The sequence below is a fragment of the Rhinolophus ferrumequinum genome, chromosome 12 (genome assembly GCF_004115265.2).
Source record: "Rhinolophus ferrumequinum isolate MPI-CBG mRhiFer1 chromosome 12, mRhiFer1_v1.p, whole genome shotgun sequence".
NCBI classification, from domain to species: Eukaryota; Metazoa; Chordata; class Mammalia; order Chiroptera; family Rhinolophidae; genus Rhinolophus; species Rhinolophus ferrumequinum.
In genome coordinates, this window is record NC_046295.1 from 31,730,416 (window position 1) to 31,744,806 (window position 14,391).

Below are 14,391 nucleotides of genomic sequence, written 5' to 3' on the forward strand. Positions count from 1 at the left end.
TATCTACTACCTGAGCCAGCACCTTTACCACATGAGGCCGAGAGTCTGGAAACTGCTCTGTGGGGCTCTGTCCCCACACCTACGTTTAGAGAAGATGTTCAGAGTTCTGGGCTCAGATCCTTGGAATCCCTAGCTTCTAAGCTAGACCTTTGCTTGGATCACCTGTCAGCTCATTCACCCAGGCCTAAGGTAGAATAACGCAGTGCTTCTCCAGTTGGAATGTGCATTGAATCACCTGGGGATCTTGTGAAACTGCAGATTCTGATTCAGTAGGGCTGGGGCGGGGCCTGGGATCCTTCCTTTCTAACAAGCTCCCAGGTGATACCAGTGTTGCTGGTCCATGGACTGCACTTTGAGAAGCAAGGGGACAAAGGCAAGGCCCCACGAGGGGAGTGCTCGGGACCAGTAGCAAGGGGGCCACGGGGCAGTTTTGTGGCCATAGCTGAAAAGTCAGCTCCCTTGCTGACTCCCTGCCCAGCTGGGAGAAGAGAGCTTCTGGGACAAGAGGGACACATATAGGGTGCATGCCCAGACAATATGACAATTACCAGGCTTAAAAATCCCTTTGCATAGCTTCCTTCTCTACTGTCAGCGGCACAGGGCAATCAGCAATCCAGGAAAAGCCCCTTGTCACTGCTTAAGCCCCAGTCAACGGGGGGAAGCCATGGTGGCCTTAGCATAGCCTTGCAAATACTCATTTCAAAAGCATTTTTTCCCTCAACCTGGAAAAATCCAGTTTAGTCTTGGTTTTGTCTATGTGCATTAATTACTTCACTTCTTGGTCATTCTTACCATTCTCTGGCATTAGACCTACTTATTTATTATGATTATTTAGGGTAATCATAATGATTTATATTTTTGCTGTATTATGTTTCTCCAAGCTCTTTTGTATTAATTGTCTCTGACAGTTATGTCTACCTTGGACAAGTGTACTCAAGAGTTTCTGCATAAATAGGATTCCACGATAACCAAATATAAAGGGAATGGCAGAAGAGGAAGAGTATATGAGTTTTATATTACAGCCATATGCTTTCTTTTCGGCTCTGGGCACCTGGGCAAATACGAGTTTTCCAGCCTGCTTAAGTTTACTGAACTTATTAGTTCATTTTAGGTTCTCTTTTACCCTTCCCATATCCATATGTGCTGTCATTAATCATATAACCTCACGGTTAACCTTCAGAGGACAGAAAAACTCATAGATAGAATTGCTGTGACTCAAGGGAGGCTTAAAAGTGAGAGTGTAATTTACAAGGGAACGTTTAAGTTCTTTCATAATTCATTGTGTAACATTTTTATACTGCTGTGGAAGAAATGTAACAGCAGTTTTAAGGGGTAACTGGTAATAATGAGTCATTGAAACACCTGTTCCTCTTTGTTCTAGCTTCTTCTCTTGACGGCTGTGCAGATAACATAAAGGTAATCTTAGAAGTAGCATTTGTAAAATGATTTATTTCCAGCTATCTAATGTCTATTATTGTGCTTCCTCCAATTAGTGGTGAAAAGTATATTTCTAACTAGTGTTGCTTATGGAATGAATTGCTATAGTTTAACTAGAGTTTAAGAGGTGCGTGGGCTCCACGATCTGCTTTGCTTTGCTTTAGTTTGGTTGTTCCCTTCATATAAGCTGTTTTCATTTGTAGGATAATCACCAATGAGGGTGTATGTAGGCCCAATACCTACTTTATCAGTAGGATTTCATCAATTGCTTTTTTGAATACCTTTATACATAGAGGTGGTAATCACTTGTTCGTGAAGTTTGATTGGTTTGTCAAGGTGAAGGGACAAAGTTTTATGTTACAACATGAGAATAGATGTATGCAAAGAAAATGGAGTATACTGTGCTTGTTCTGCCATAGTATTTAAGTATTTCATTAAAAATTTAAATCTTTCCCAAACCCAATAAATCCCCAGTTCTCACAAATCAAAGTTCAGAGCATGAGTTTCATTTTGGCTTGTTAATACGTACCAAATGTACAGAATTTTGGTTATCTTTTCCTTGACCTTACTTCTGAGCATTTTGTCTCTAGTCTTCTCTATTCCTGCCATCTTTTAGTGGAGGAGATCCCGGGGGCAGTTATTGTGTCATCTTGCCCCCATTTCTCTTCATTGGTCCCATCCCAGCTCTACATTAAGCAAAACAAAAGCAAAACTACAGCTAAAAAGTAATTGCCATTATCACTCAGGTTATCAAAGAGCCAGATGAACGGATTATTTTGAGGAATGAGTCACCATCACCTTTAGATTCAAGTAAGTTTGAGAAGTCTCGCCCAGTTTACAGTCACCGAGGGGATGCCGATTTCCACCCGGAAGCTTCCTTTGGCCACCACCCTGCACTCCAGGTCTCCCAGCCCTCTCATGGATCAGCTGCTTCTTGGAGAAAGGGTCAGTGGCACGTGCCTATCGGCATTGCTTGAAGACTGCCTTGTTGGTCTGGCAGGAGTAAAGCTGGGTCACTTCATCATTTGCTTCCTCAGAAATATTTCACCTTGATGTGGAAAGTTTATTATTCCTTTAAAAAATCTTCCCCAAAGTAAGAGTTGAGCCTTTTGTCTTGTCCGTGGAAAACATATCTCAGGATGTTTATTGAAAGGGGAACAGATAGCTAAACTTGTTATAGATACTATTTATCTATCCATCTTTAGCCGTTATAATTTTAAAAGGTAAGCTTTGGATTTCTCACCCAGTATCAATCCTCACTATAGAACTTTTTGGAAATTACGGAAAAACAAAAAGGAGTGGAAAAAAAAATCACCCATAGTCCTGTTACTCCAAAGACAAACACTAACAACATATGGGTATCTCTTCTTTCTCTTTTTTCTAGACTTGGTTTGTTTTATATTATTGTTACAAATTCAAAAAATGATGATTGCATATGCCTGGAGGACAGGCCAGAAGTGTAGAGCAGAACTTTTCATTTTCCTAAAGTGCGCTCTCTAGTAACATTACTAACCATCCATTTGCCCAGGACTGTCTCGTTTTTAACCCTGACAATCTTGCATTCTGGGGAAACTCTTAGTTCCAGGCAAACCAGGACAGTTTGTCACCTTAACTCAAGGGAAGTGGCACCGAAATAATATTAGTAGATAGTCGTTTGAGTGAAGCATATGCCAGTTTGCTTTACTCCATATTGTTAGTGATGAGAATAAGAGAAATCCCTATATCAAAATAATACAATTGCTTACAAAGGGACTTATAGTAAATATCTCAGAACGAAAGTGGCCCTGAACTTATAATAGGAATTATATTAAGTTTGAGGTAGTCTAAAGAAAGTGACAGTGCATTCTTAGTGTTTTTCAGAATGATAGAATACTTTTATATTAAAACGTTTAATAATGGACTTGAGGAAGCCAAATAAAATATTCTAATAAAATCTATTAAGAATGGTGAGTTCTTGGTTAGTTACTTTATTGAAGAAATTATGTAACATCGATTTTAAAAACTTGGCGTTGACACCCAGAGACAGGTGGTCAGAGACATATTGACACCCCTCTCTGTGCCTGGCCTCCATCCCCTATGGCTTATCCTCTTTCCTACTGGCCAGAGCTAAGCAGGAGGGGTTCCCCAGATGTAAAGACTTAGGAGAATTGATTTTAAATGGAGAGGGGGGAAGAGCCTTCAATTAATGGTAGTCAGGAGATGTGAACTCTAGTGCTCATCTGTGATCTCACACAAATATTTGGACTTTTAGACCTTAGTTTCCTTAGCTGTAAAATGGGTGTAATGATCCAAGATCCATCCTCTGAAAGCCACAAAGTACTTCTCTGCTGCCAGAACTGGAGAAAACCCGTGGCTTTGTCCATGTGCCTTGTTTTTATACATCACCTAAACTCCTTATAATCAGCATAGCAAGCTTTCTGAGGGATTGAATTGAGTATGCATTTATTGAGCACCTATTGTGTACATTGTACATGATTGTGACGTGTCCTTGCTTTCCAGTGGCTCACACACTAGACGGGGAGGCAGGCATACCCCCCTGAATATGAAAAGGACTGTGATATGTGTTTGACAGAAGTACAATGCAAATGTGGGGGAAAGACAGGGCAGGAGGAGGTTAATTCCATCAAAAGGGAGATCTAGGAAGGAAGGTCTTATTTCTTTTAAAATAAATTTGTTACATAGTTTATGCATTCATTCAACCAGTCTTTCATGAGTATCTTTATGCAGCAATTCAGTGGTTCTCAGTTCTGGATCAGTAAAGAATTGCCTCATATCTGTTGAGTTAAAATCCTTGGGATTAGAACTGAGCCTGAATAGGGGAGTGTAGAATCTGCGGTTAAGAGAGTTCCTCATCAGTTGTTTGTCAATTAAAAAAAAACGACATATGAAGAATCAGTTACCAATTCATGGTACTTAGTAGACATTCAATAAATATTTGCTGACTACAAGAAAAAAAAATGCCTCAGAGGAAAAGCAGGATTGATAGTTAATGTGCTAGGCCTGTAATAGAAATGCTAACATTTAAGACGTTTCTCTTAATCGCTGAGTACTTGCAACCCACAGAGTATGTAACAAAATAAAAATAAAAAAAATGTACACAGATAACTTTCTAAAAGGCAGAACTTTGAGAATAGCACAGACCAAATAGTTTTGGCTTATAAAGGATAAGGAAGGCACTTCTGGAATGTTTCACAGAAGAGAGGCATTTGCATTGGGCCTTGAGGGAGGGGAATAGATTATAATAGAGTTAATGGAGGGAAGGAAGGGGAGGTAAGAAAGTAAGGGGCACTGTCAGCTTCTAGAAGTTAGACCAGCTTGGGGGAATGATGGGTGCCAGGCTGAGGGTCTGTGGGGGATCGTGCAAGCCAAGCTACAAAGTTTGGGCTTTGTTGGAAGGCAGTGGGGAGCTTCTGCAGGTTCAGGCACAGGGATTAGCACAGCTGCATGTCGAATGATGACTCTGGCTGCAGACCGAAGTTTTATCACCTATCTCTGACGGTCAGCAAATTCTGTGTGCCCCAATGTAATAACTTTGGGATTAATTGGACTATGAATTTGTAAATAAGGCCATGAGCAACAGTGACAAAGAATAACATGGTCACAGAAAGGCCATCTGGTTTGCCCAGGACTGTCCTGGTTTTAGCCCTGAAAATCCTGCATTCTGGGAAACATCTTAGCCCTGGGCAAACCAGGAAAGTGGTACTGAAAATAACATTTTTAAGACAGCTGTTTGGAATGAAGCCCTTTGCATCCTTGGGGATGAATCCATTCCCTGTTGACTTCAGCTTGATCCCAGAGGCAGCCCCTGAAATACTAGCTGCTGCCAAGTACTTTGCCCCAACCTCACTCACTGTTTTTTCCACATCATCAGCACCTTTGGGACCAGTCACCCTATGCCCAGATCATAGAAGAGTATTGAATTTCTGCTAGCTTAACACTGAAATCAATAAGGGCCAAGTTTCTGGGATGAGTTGGGAGACAAATTTTGGAGTAACTATTAGCCCAAGGTTTTAATGGAGGAAGTGGAAAACCCTTTAAACTAGTAAGGTAAAAAATGGTAGTCCCCAAGGGGAGGGAGGAACACTGTGGAGCCTGTTCCCTATCTCCATCACCTGGATAGTGTCACGTCCCTTCCACACATGTCCTCACTCTTCCCCTGCATGAGGAGAAGGCTGTAATGAAGGCACAGCATTGCTCCTGTCTGTGAACTCATCATTCTCAGAGACCTTCCAATGCAATGTCGATTGGATATAATAATAATGGTAACAAATGTAGGAATTGTTTTGGTACTGCTTACTCAAGACCTATGAAAAACCATGTACTGTGTCCAGCTGGTAGCACTTTCTAGATGCTAACTTAATTTATAGCTTCAAAATATTTCTGTTCCTTCCTCTGAAAAATTCTTAGAGGAGTATAGAAATGATGTGCCTGGCCTTTTCTTAAACCTGGGCAGCATTTCAGGTGGTGCTTTCATTTGCTGAGTTGTTTTCCTGGGTTGGTAATGGATTTGTGTAGATCCAGTAATACTCTTAATCTTGTCTCCCTGGAAATCAGCAGTACAAGCTTGTTACAGGGAGAACCAGGATGGGTGGCCCAGATGTGGGTCCCAAACTGAGCAGAAAGGCAACTGCACAGGGAAAGGCTCATTGGTGTGGGGCCAGGATTAACAGCTGATTGATTCCCAAATGTTCCTGTAATTTCTAAAGTTTGTTGTACATTTATTAAAGAGAACGATTTTATCCAAATTGTTAAAATCCTTTAGGCATTTTAAGAAAACAGTATCTGTGCTTTTCATAATCAAATGGCAAATTCTGTCTCAGAATTTAGAAATTGGTACCCACACCCCTCCCAAAAATGAATGACTGAATTCATCAAATAAATGGATGAATTCAATCACTCAAGCAATATTTATTAAGCACATGCTGTGGTATTCAATATCTACAAGGCCCTGGGATGAGCTATTAACCCAAGAGTTTTAGTCCCAATTTCAGTCTAGGAGTAGAGACAGACATTAATCAAATGATGACAAAATGTCCATTGGGGAAGCGTTGTGAATAAGGGATAAATGGACTCCAAATGCATAAAACAGGGAAGCTCACCTCCTCTATAGGGGGAGAATCAGGAAGGATTTTCCTGAGAAATCAATTGAATTGGCCTTTTGGCTCTCTGAGAAGCACCATGGCAGCCGGCAAAAACAAGTGCTTTACCAAAGGTGCCACGAAGGGAGCCAAGAGGAAAGTGGTTGACTCGTTTTCTAAGAAAGATTGGTATGAAGTGAAAGCACCAGCTACGTTCAATATAAGAAATATTGGGAAAACACTTGTCACAAGAACTCAAGACCAAAATCGTATTTCAAGGGTTGTGTTTTTGAAGTGAGCCGAGCTGATCTGCAGAATGAAGAGTTGCATTTAGAAAATTCAAGCTAATTACTGAGAGTGTTCAGGGCAAAAACCGCCTGGCTAATTTCCCTGGCGTGGATCTCCCCGGTGACAAATGTGCTCCATGGTCAAAAGATGGCCGGCCACGCCGGAAGCGCATGTCGCTGTCAGGACGACCGATGGTTATTTGCTTCGTCTGTTCTGTGCTGGTTTCACTACAAAACCCAACAGTCGGATTGGGAAGACCTCATGGCCCGCGTGAACAGGCCGGCCGAGTCCGGAGCGGACGAGAGAAATCCTGCCCCGAGGGGCCGGCACGGGACGTGAAAGGCGCGGTCAGTACACGGGTTCCGGGCGGCCCTGCAAGGCGCCGAGCAGGCCTGCCAGGCTGTCCGGCCGCCCGTGCCGGCCTTGCCAGGGAAGTGCCAGTGCCCACGACGCCCGAGTGTGAACGGGGGGACTCACGGAGCTTCACGGGGAAGGGCCCGGCTGGGACGGGCTCCGGGGCGGAGCCGGTGCTGAGGCCGAGCGAGCTGACGCCGCTGAGCCCCCGGTCCAGTTAAAGTTCAGACTTCTCACGGTGGCAAATAAAACCTGTTCATGATGTTCAAAAAAAATAATTGAACTGAGCTCTGGAGGGTGTGTTGCCGCGCAGCAGCCTACCCGTCTGTCTCCTTGTACCTGCCCCTAAAGAAAGGAGAGTCTGTGAGACGGATCCTTTCAGGGCTTCATCTTTGTGCCTACACCTTATGTCTCCCTGTTTGGCCCCAAAATATGGCTGGCTAGTCAAAGACGGTACCAACTGGGGGTGGGGGGCAACCCAAGCCACACACAGCCATGTGGGGAACTCGCGGGGTCTATAGAGGTGGGCACAGCCCCCACCTTCCCCTGCTAAGGAGAGCCTCTGCCTCCGTGGCTGCATTCCTTCCCACAACCTGCAGGGGAAGTGACTCAGTGACGTGCTCAGTGATGTGCTCTCCATCTATTCAAATACAGAAAGGTTTTGTCCCTTGGGAAGTACATACATCCTGGGAATTACGGTTCTGCTGCCTGCAGGCAAGGGTGATTGGCTTAAATCAGTTTCTTATTGTAATGTATGCGATTCATAGTTCTTAAGATTGACAAGCTTTACTTTATTTCCACACCTAACTATTAGATTTGGGACTCAGTCCTTGAGACTTGAGTCCCGTGGCCCCGCTTGCACTCTCTTCTTCTCTACTGTCTTTCTTAACCCTGCACCACCCTCCTTGCTTCCCACAACTCTTGTCGTGCTGGACGCGACAAGGGTGGGTACACGTTAACACGAGTGGGGAATGGGGTTGGGGGTGGCAGCATCCTGGGCAGAGGGAGCAGTGTTGGCATATGCGTATGGAGGGGGAGAGTGCTTCATGTTTGAGGCACTGAAGAGGCTGTAAGCCCTATAATTAAGTTTGTGTCTGGTTGGCCTAAAGTAAAGGAGGTATAAAAGAAAATACCTATGGTGGAAAACAATTGGAATTAAATTTTGTATTAAAAATTTTTGGATTAAATTTTTAAGTATAAAAGCAGGATTTGTTCTTTAGGGAAATATCTAAAATACACAGTATAATACAAAGAAAGAAAGAATCACACCCAAGTACAAACCATTGTTAACATCTTGGTTGTATTTATTCCCTGTAATTTTCCTATGCACAGGTTTAATAAAGACATTGAAACCACACTATGTATATATACTCTTTTGCATGTTGCTGCTTTTTTCTTACTACTAAGTTATAAATAACAACCCATATTGATACGTACTCCAAGTGTTGTTTTTATTAGTTGCGTCACGCTCCATCCTGTTTAATGTGTTAAGCAGGTTCCACCCTGGTTGTCAGTCCACATGGAAGAAGATCCATGAAAGCGTGTGCGGTCTTCTGACATCCCCCAGAGCTCGGCAACACCTAAACAAGGTGAGGGCTTCTGGTAAAACTAGAGCTTTGCTGACAAAATTACAAGGGAACTGGGACTTCCAGGTTAGTGGGGAAAACAGCCATTAATGAAGTACTTACAAAAATAAATGTAAAATTATGACACTAACCAAGGCGGGTACATGGTGTCCCGAGAGTGTATGAAAAGGGGTATTTGACTTTGTTGGGACTCTGGCTTCCCTGAGGAAGGGACCGTGGAGCAGCAATCTGAGCAATGAATAGCAGCTAATTTGGAGCACAGCATGCTTCAAGAGGAGGTCCTGTAGCAAGAGGGAACACAGTCCTTTCAAAGGACTTGGAGAAGACAGTGTAACTGGCCCAAAGCACACTCCTTTCCACTAAGCACGGAATCCTAGTCCAAGGAAGAATCCGGGGAAGTGTGTGTGGTCTGTGTACGGCCACAGCATGGAAGAAAGTTTTCCCAAAAGTTGTTGAACGAACTCAAAAAGAATCTGGAGGTTTTGCTAGAAATGACTGATAGAGATTTAGTCAAGGGTCTTATAGTTTGCAAACTGGAACCACAGCCAGAAAAACCCCCTGGTGTTCCAAAGAAGAGAGAAAAGTTAAAATTCTTATAGTAAAAAGTATGTTCTTAAAAATAATCAGTCCTGTATTCATAGCCCTAGGATTGGTCCAGGACAGTTGTCAGTCAGATGGCAGGGAGTCAGGATGATGGATGCCAGTTAGTACCAATGATGGGTACCAGGAGGTCTGGTCAAGTCCAGGGGTCTAGATGTCTGGTGTGGGGGTTAGGGGGTAATTAGAAGATCCAGATGCATATCCAGGTCTTGACACAGGACTGGAAAGTTCCAAAAAAATTTAAGTTCCCAAGTTAGTTAGAACAAGGATGGAGTGTTTTCTCATGCCTGAACCATCGTAATGCTAACAAATTTAACAGCTTGGTTAAAGTGACCCCATTTTATATATTCCCTCTCTTCACTCCTTCCTCAAAGTTAATAAGGGGTTTTGGCTGTTTGACTTTTATGGGGGTGTGGGGAGTGCTTCTAATCCATAGATAGAGACATAGCCAGTACTTTATCTACAGCCATTAGCTAAGCGACCTGTCACCATTTCAAAAGAATTTAAAGGAAAGGTTAACAGTTGGATTTCACATGATACCACGTGGTTGAATTGGTCTTCATGACTTATTTAAATGCATATCCTAATTTATAGCATGACACTTATAAATGAATGCTCATTACCCTAACCAGGGGGGTATTGAATTACTTTACTTCCTCTCTGCAAAGCCTTGGCTTTGCTTTGTTAATTCCCAGTCTTTTCAAGTAAGAAAATCCCTTTAAAATGTAGAAAGAAAGGAAGGAAGGGAGGAAGAAGGAGTGAGAAGGGAGGGAGGGAGAGAGAGAGAGAGAGAGAGAGAGAGAGAGAGAGAGAGAGAGAGAGAAGGAGGAGGAAGAGGAGGAGGAGGAGGAGGAGGAGGAGGAGGAGGAGGAGAAGAAGAAAGAAGAAAGGAAGGAGGAGGAGGAGAAAGAGAAGGAGAAAAGGAAGGATGGAAGGTAGGAAACCTACGTCCACACGTATGTAGTGAACCCCACATATATGACATATATGGGATTCATAGACCTCTTCAATGCAAAACTGCACATCTTGCCATCATTGATCTACATTACATTATGAGTACTGCAATTGCTCTATTTGTTTTTGTTATAGGAAGATTCTATCTCTGAAGTAAATGATACCTCTGAGAGACCAAGCTACCCTCTGAAGAAATATCCAGTGTATGCACAGAGATATTTTTAAGCTGCTGTCTTATGTTAGTAAGCAGCTTAAGTGCTTCTTCTTATCTTGATTGGCTAAAATAATTTTAGTTTCCAGCTTGTCAGTATGAGCTAACTAGAAAACGTGGTGGACAGAAGATGAGGAAGAGACCTGAGAACCACATTCTTCCTTCACACAGGACACTATGTTCATGGGTCTGCCAGCAATCTCGCCTCCTCTTGCGTCCTCTCTCTCTCCCCCCTCCCTCTCCTTCTCCCCTTTCCTCTCCCTTTTCCTTCTCTCCTTTTCTAATGGCCCCTCTTTCAACTCATTGAACACAAGTTCTTCCCTGCTGTGAGGTCTTTGTACATGTTGTTCTCTCTGTCTGGAATACTACTTTCTGACCCTGCTTGGGTCACTTTTTCTTATCCTTTGAGTCTTATGACTTTCTATGACATTTCCTCCTCCTCCAAGGTATACCTTTTTAGCACTCTGCACTTTCATAAAGTATGATGCAATTTGTTGTTATATTTTTATATGGGTTGATTGCTTAAAAATCTGCCCCTTCTGCTTGAATGAAACCTTCTCAGAGACTCTGTCTCTCCTGATCACTGTTTTATAACCAGCATTTAGTACACTATGATGGAATCCTATTTAACTCAGCTGAATTCACCACGCATGCTGGGTGTGTGCCCTCAACAATAACCTGACTCTCCACTCCCCACCTGCTGCTGTCCTTGCATCAGATGACCCTCCACTGTGGTTGGTGCTCAGTAAACATTTTTTGAATGAATGTTGAATGAGGAAATGAGGCAACTCTAGAATTCAGATATGTGGCAAGTATTTGGCCGTATAATGGGGTGTCACCATTTCTCAGGTATTATCTTCTTTGCTGTTCCTTACCCAGTCCCCAAATAATAATAGTTCTTCATTATTAAGTGCTTCTTTAGTGCCAGGAACTGGTCCAAATAGTTCACATGTATTAAATGAATTAATATTTACTTGTCATAACCCTATGACCTAAGTAGCTACTACCATTAGTTCCATTTTACAGATAGGGAAACTGAGGCACAGAGCAGTTAGGTGCCTTGCTCAAGGTGACATGGCTCATGAATGTCACAGCTAGAATATGAACCCGGGTGGTCAGGCTCCAGCGACCCTGCTTTTAACCATTACTTCTCCTGCCTCTCCAAACCTAGAGTGTGTGATAAGGAGAGTCCTAGGGAAAAAGACAGAGCAGAGCCCGGTGGCACCCAGGAGGGTTTGTGGACACTGCCTGTCCACAAAGGATCTCCCACAAGGATCCCATGGTGCTGCATTACGCAGTCCCTTATTCTAGCAACATCAAAATAATTATGAGTCTTTTTGAACAATAAAGGAGTGTAGGGTGACATGCTAGGTTTTTCCTTACTCGTAGGTAGGGTCAGACTCCTGAAAATCTGGTTTGAGGGTCATGCTTTAGGCACAAGTCTCCTTGGCCCAAGGCTGCCCAGGACTCCCTGCCTTTAGCCCAGAGGAATGTGGAGAACAGCTCGTTCTGCAGGCTTCTACCTTAGATCATTCTGCTTGGTAGGTTAAAGGATGGATTCTGGGCCACTTAATCTCCAGTTGCCAAAACAGTCATCTAAGCATTTATTAGGTGGTTATACAGAACATAACCCACCTAATTACCTCTTAGGGAACACGGGCCACATAATTACCAGATGCAACTTGTGTTGAATTTCAACATGGTTAGCATCACGTTCCATAAAGCCTGGAACCAGCTGACATGTAGACACTGATGTGAGGGGATAGAGAGAAGGTGAGGAAAAAAAGAAAAGTAAATTCTGCCTTAGAAAATGGGTTTCCCACCTAACATGAGATCCCATCCGATGGTTTGGAATATGCTCGTAGGCCTTCTTTGGAAGCTCTGGGTACCATCCTCCCACTACCTCCATTTCTTCAGTCATGGATTTCCTGGTGAGACAATAGTCCTGGGAGGCTGTGTTCGTGAAAGTTTTCATGGTTGTAAAAAACCCAGGTGACTTTGGTTGTTCTAAGCAAACAGGACATTTATTAGAAAGATGCTGAGTATCATAGTGAATCCAGGGATTTGTCATTTATTGGCTTGTGGGCATTGACACAATGGATAATGATGCACCCCCTTTATCCAAGGAGCTCCTGGTCCTGTTAAGAGTCCAACAGACCCCACAGGCAGTGGCTGTGCACCCAAATCACAGGCAAATTCCTGGGTCAGCAGTACTCAGTGAACAATTAGAATCACAGGGGGTGTGGGTGTGGGTTGAAAAATACTCATGCCCAGGCTGGACTCCACACTAGCTTAATTGGAATGTCTGTGGGTGGTACCAGTGGTATTTTTATATATATTCCTTAGGAGATTCTGACGCTCTTTTTTTTTTTTATTGGGGAAGGGGAACAGGATTTTATTGGGGAACAGTGTGTACTTCCAGGACTTTTTTCCAAGTTAAGTTGTTCTCCTTTCAGTCTTAGTTGTGGAGGGCGCAGCTCAGCTCCAGCTCCAGTTGCTGTTGCTAGTTGCAGGGGGCGCAGTCCACCATCCCTTGCGGGAGTCTAACCGGCAACCTTGTGGTTGAGAGGACACGCTCCCACCAACTGAGCCATCCGGGAGCTCAGTGGCAGCTCAGCTCAAGGTGCCGTGTTCAATCTTAGTTGTAGGGGGCGCTGCCCACCATCCCTTGCGGGACTTGAGTTGAACTGGCAACCTTGTGGTTGAGAGCCCACTGGACCATGTGGAAATAGAACCGGCAGCCTTTGGAGTTAGGAGCATGGAGCTCTAACCGCCTGAGCCACCGGGCCGGCCCTGACGCTCATTTAGGATTGAGAATCTCTGCAGCAGAGTGCCTCGAGGGCAGGGGACTTGGAACACTGTCCAGTCCTATAGACCCCCTCCATGCTCAAAAATTATTGTTCCATAGAATGGAATTGATTGGGGGCATGTTTAAGAGTTTAGCTCAGTAGTTTCTGTCCTGGCAGTTTCTGTCCATTTACTATGTGCCAAGGACTGTTCTAACTCCTCACAATAACATGCTATCCTGAGGTGGATACTTGGCTTATTTTCATCCCCCATATTATACAAAGAGGTCAGGTAACTTGCCGGAGGCCACACAGCTGCTTTGTGGTGCTAACTATTATTGCCTCAGTCTGCGCTGGGAATGGAGGAGAAGGGGCTCCGCACCAAGTGCTCCCACGGTAGAGAGACATGCCAAAATTAGGACAGTGAAATCATGTTCTTCTCCTTGGTTGTGTTGATTGGTTTGCTCTTTTTCTCAGTCTCACATGTCGCATGTGAAGTTTCAAATCTCAGAGAGGAAACGGAATGAAAACTGGAGGAGCATCACAAAGAACTCCCTCATCAACTGATACATCCTTGGAGAAATGAACAACCATTTTTTTGTGTATCAAGTGGAGGGTGTCTAATCCCCTTTAAATCACACCCTGTACTCAGTCTTTTGTACCCAGGTAAGAGTCACTGATTAAAGTGTTCATTGTTTGGGGCTCATATTTTCTTGTACAGCTGGAAAATTTGTGTTTTAGATTGTGTGTGTGTTTTGAGATTGAAATAGAAAATAACAGTAGTTGAATAGTAGGTGCTTTTTCATATGGAAAGTACTTCTAAGAATTCTAATAAAAATGTCAAGATGACTTTTCAGGTGTTCCTCATTTTTGGCGGTGGATGTGTTCTTGAAAAGTTCTTTTTTTCCCTTTCTCCCTCCTCCACTCCTTCCTCCCTTTTTCTTTCTAAGTCAACTTCTTCTATTTCACATGAGCTAGAGGAAGCTGGTATTTAGAGGCATAACCTGATAAATCTTCCAGGAAATGACTGCAACTTGGTTTTCTCATTTAGGTATATCTGTTTTTTTCTGTGTTGTTTATTTTCGTGTTAGGCTTGA

General features: G+C 43.3%; 1 protein-coding gene across 1 annotated transcript in view; it reads left to right on the forward strand.

The window, feature by feature from the left end:
* Positions 1-13,886, forward strand: part of SPATA6L (spermatogenesis associated 6 like) — a 51,781-nt gene extending 37,895 nt beyond the window's left edge. The window contains 6 exon segments of the mRNA XM_033124038.1: positions 1,382-1,416; positions 2,184-2,318; positions 2,320-2,382; positions 8,654-8,746; positions 10,433-10,535; positions 13,772-13,886. Coding sequence (XP_032979929.1) covers positions 1,382-1,416; positions 2,184-2,318; positions 2,320-2,382; positions 8,654-8,746; positions 10,433-10,522 — 416 coding nt within the window. The 3' untranslated portion in view covers positions 10,523-10,535; positions 13,772-13,886.
* Positions 13,887-14,391: the final 505 nt, after the last annotated feature.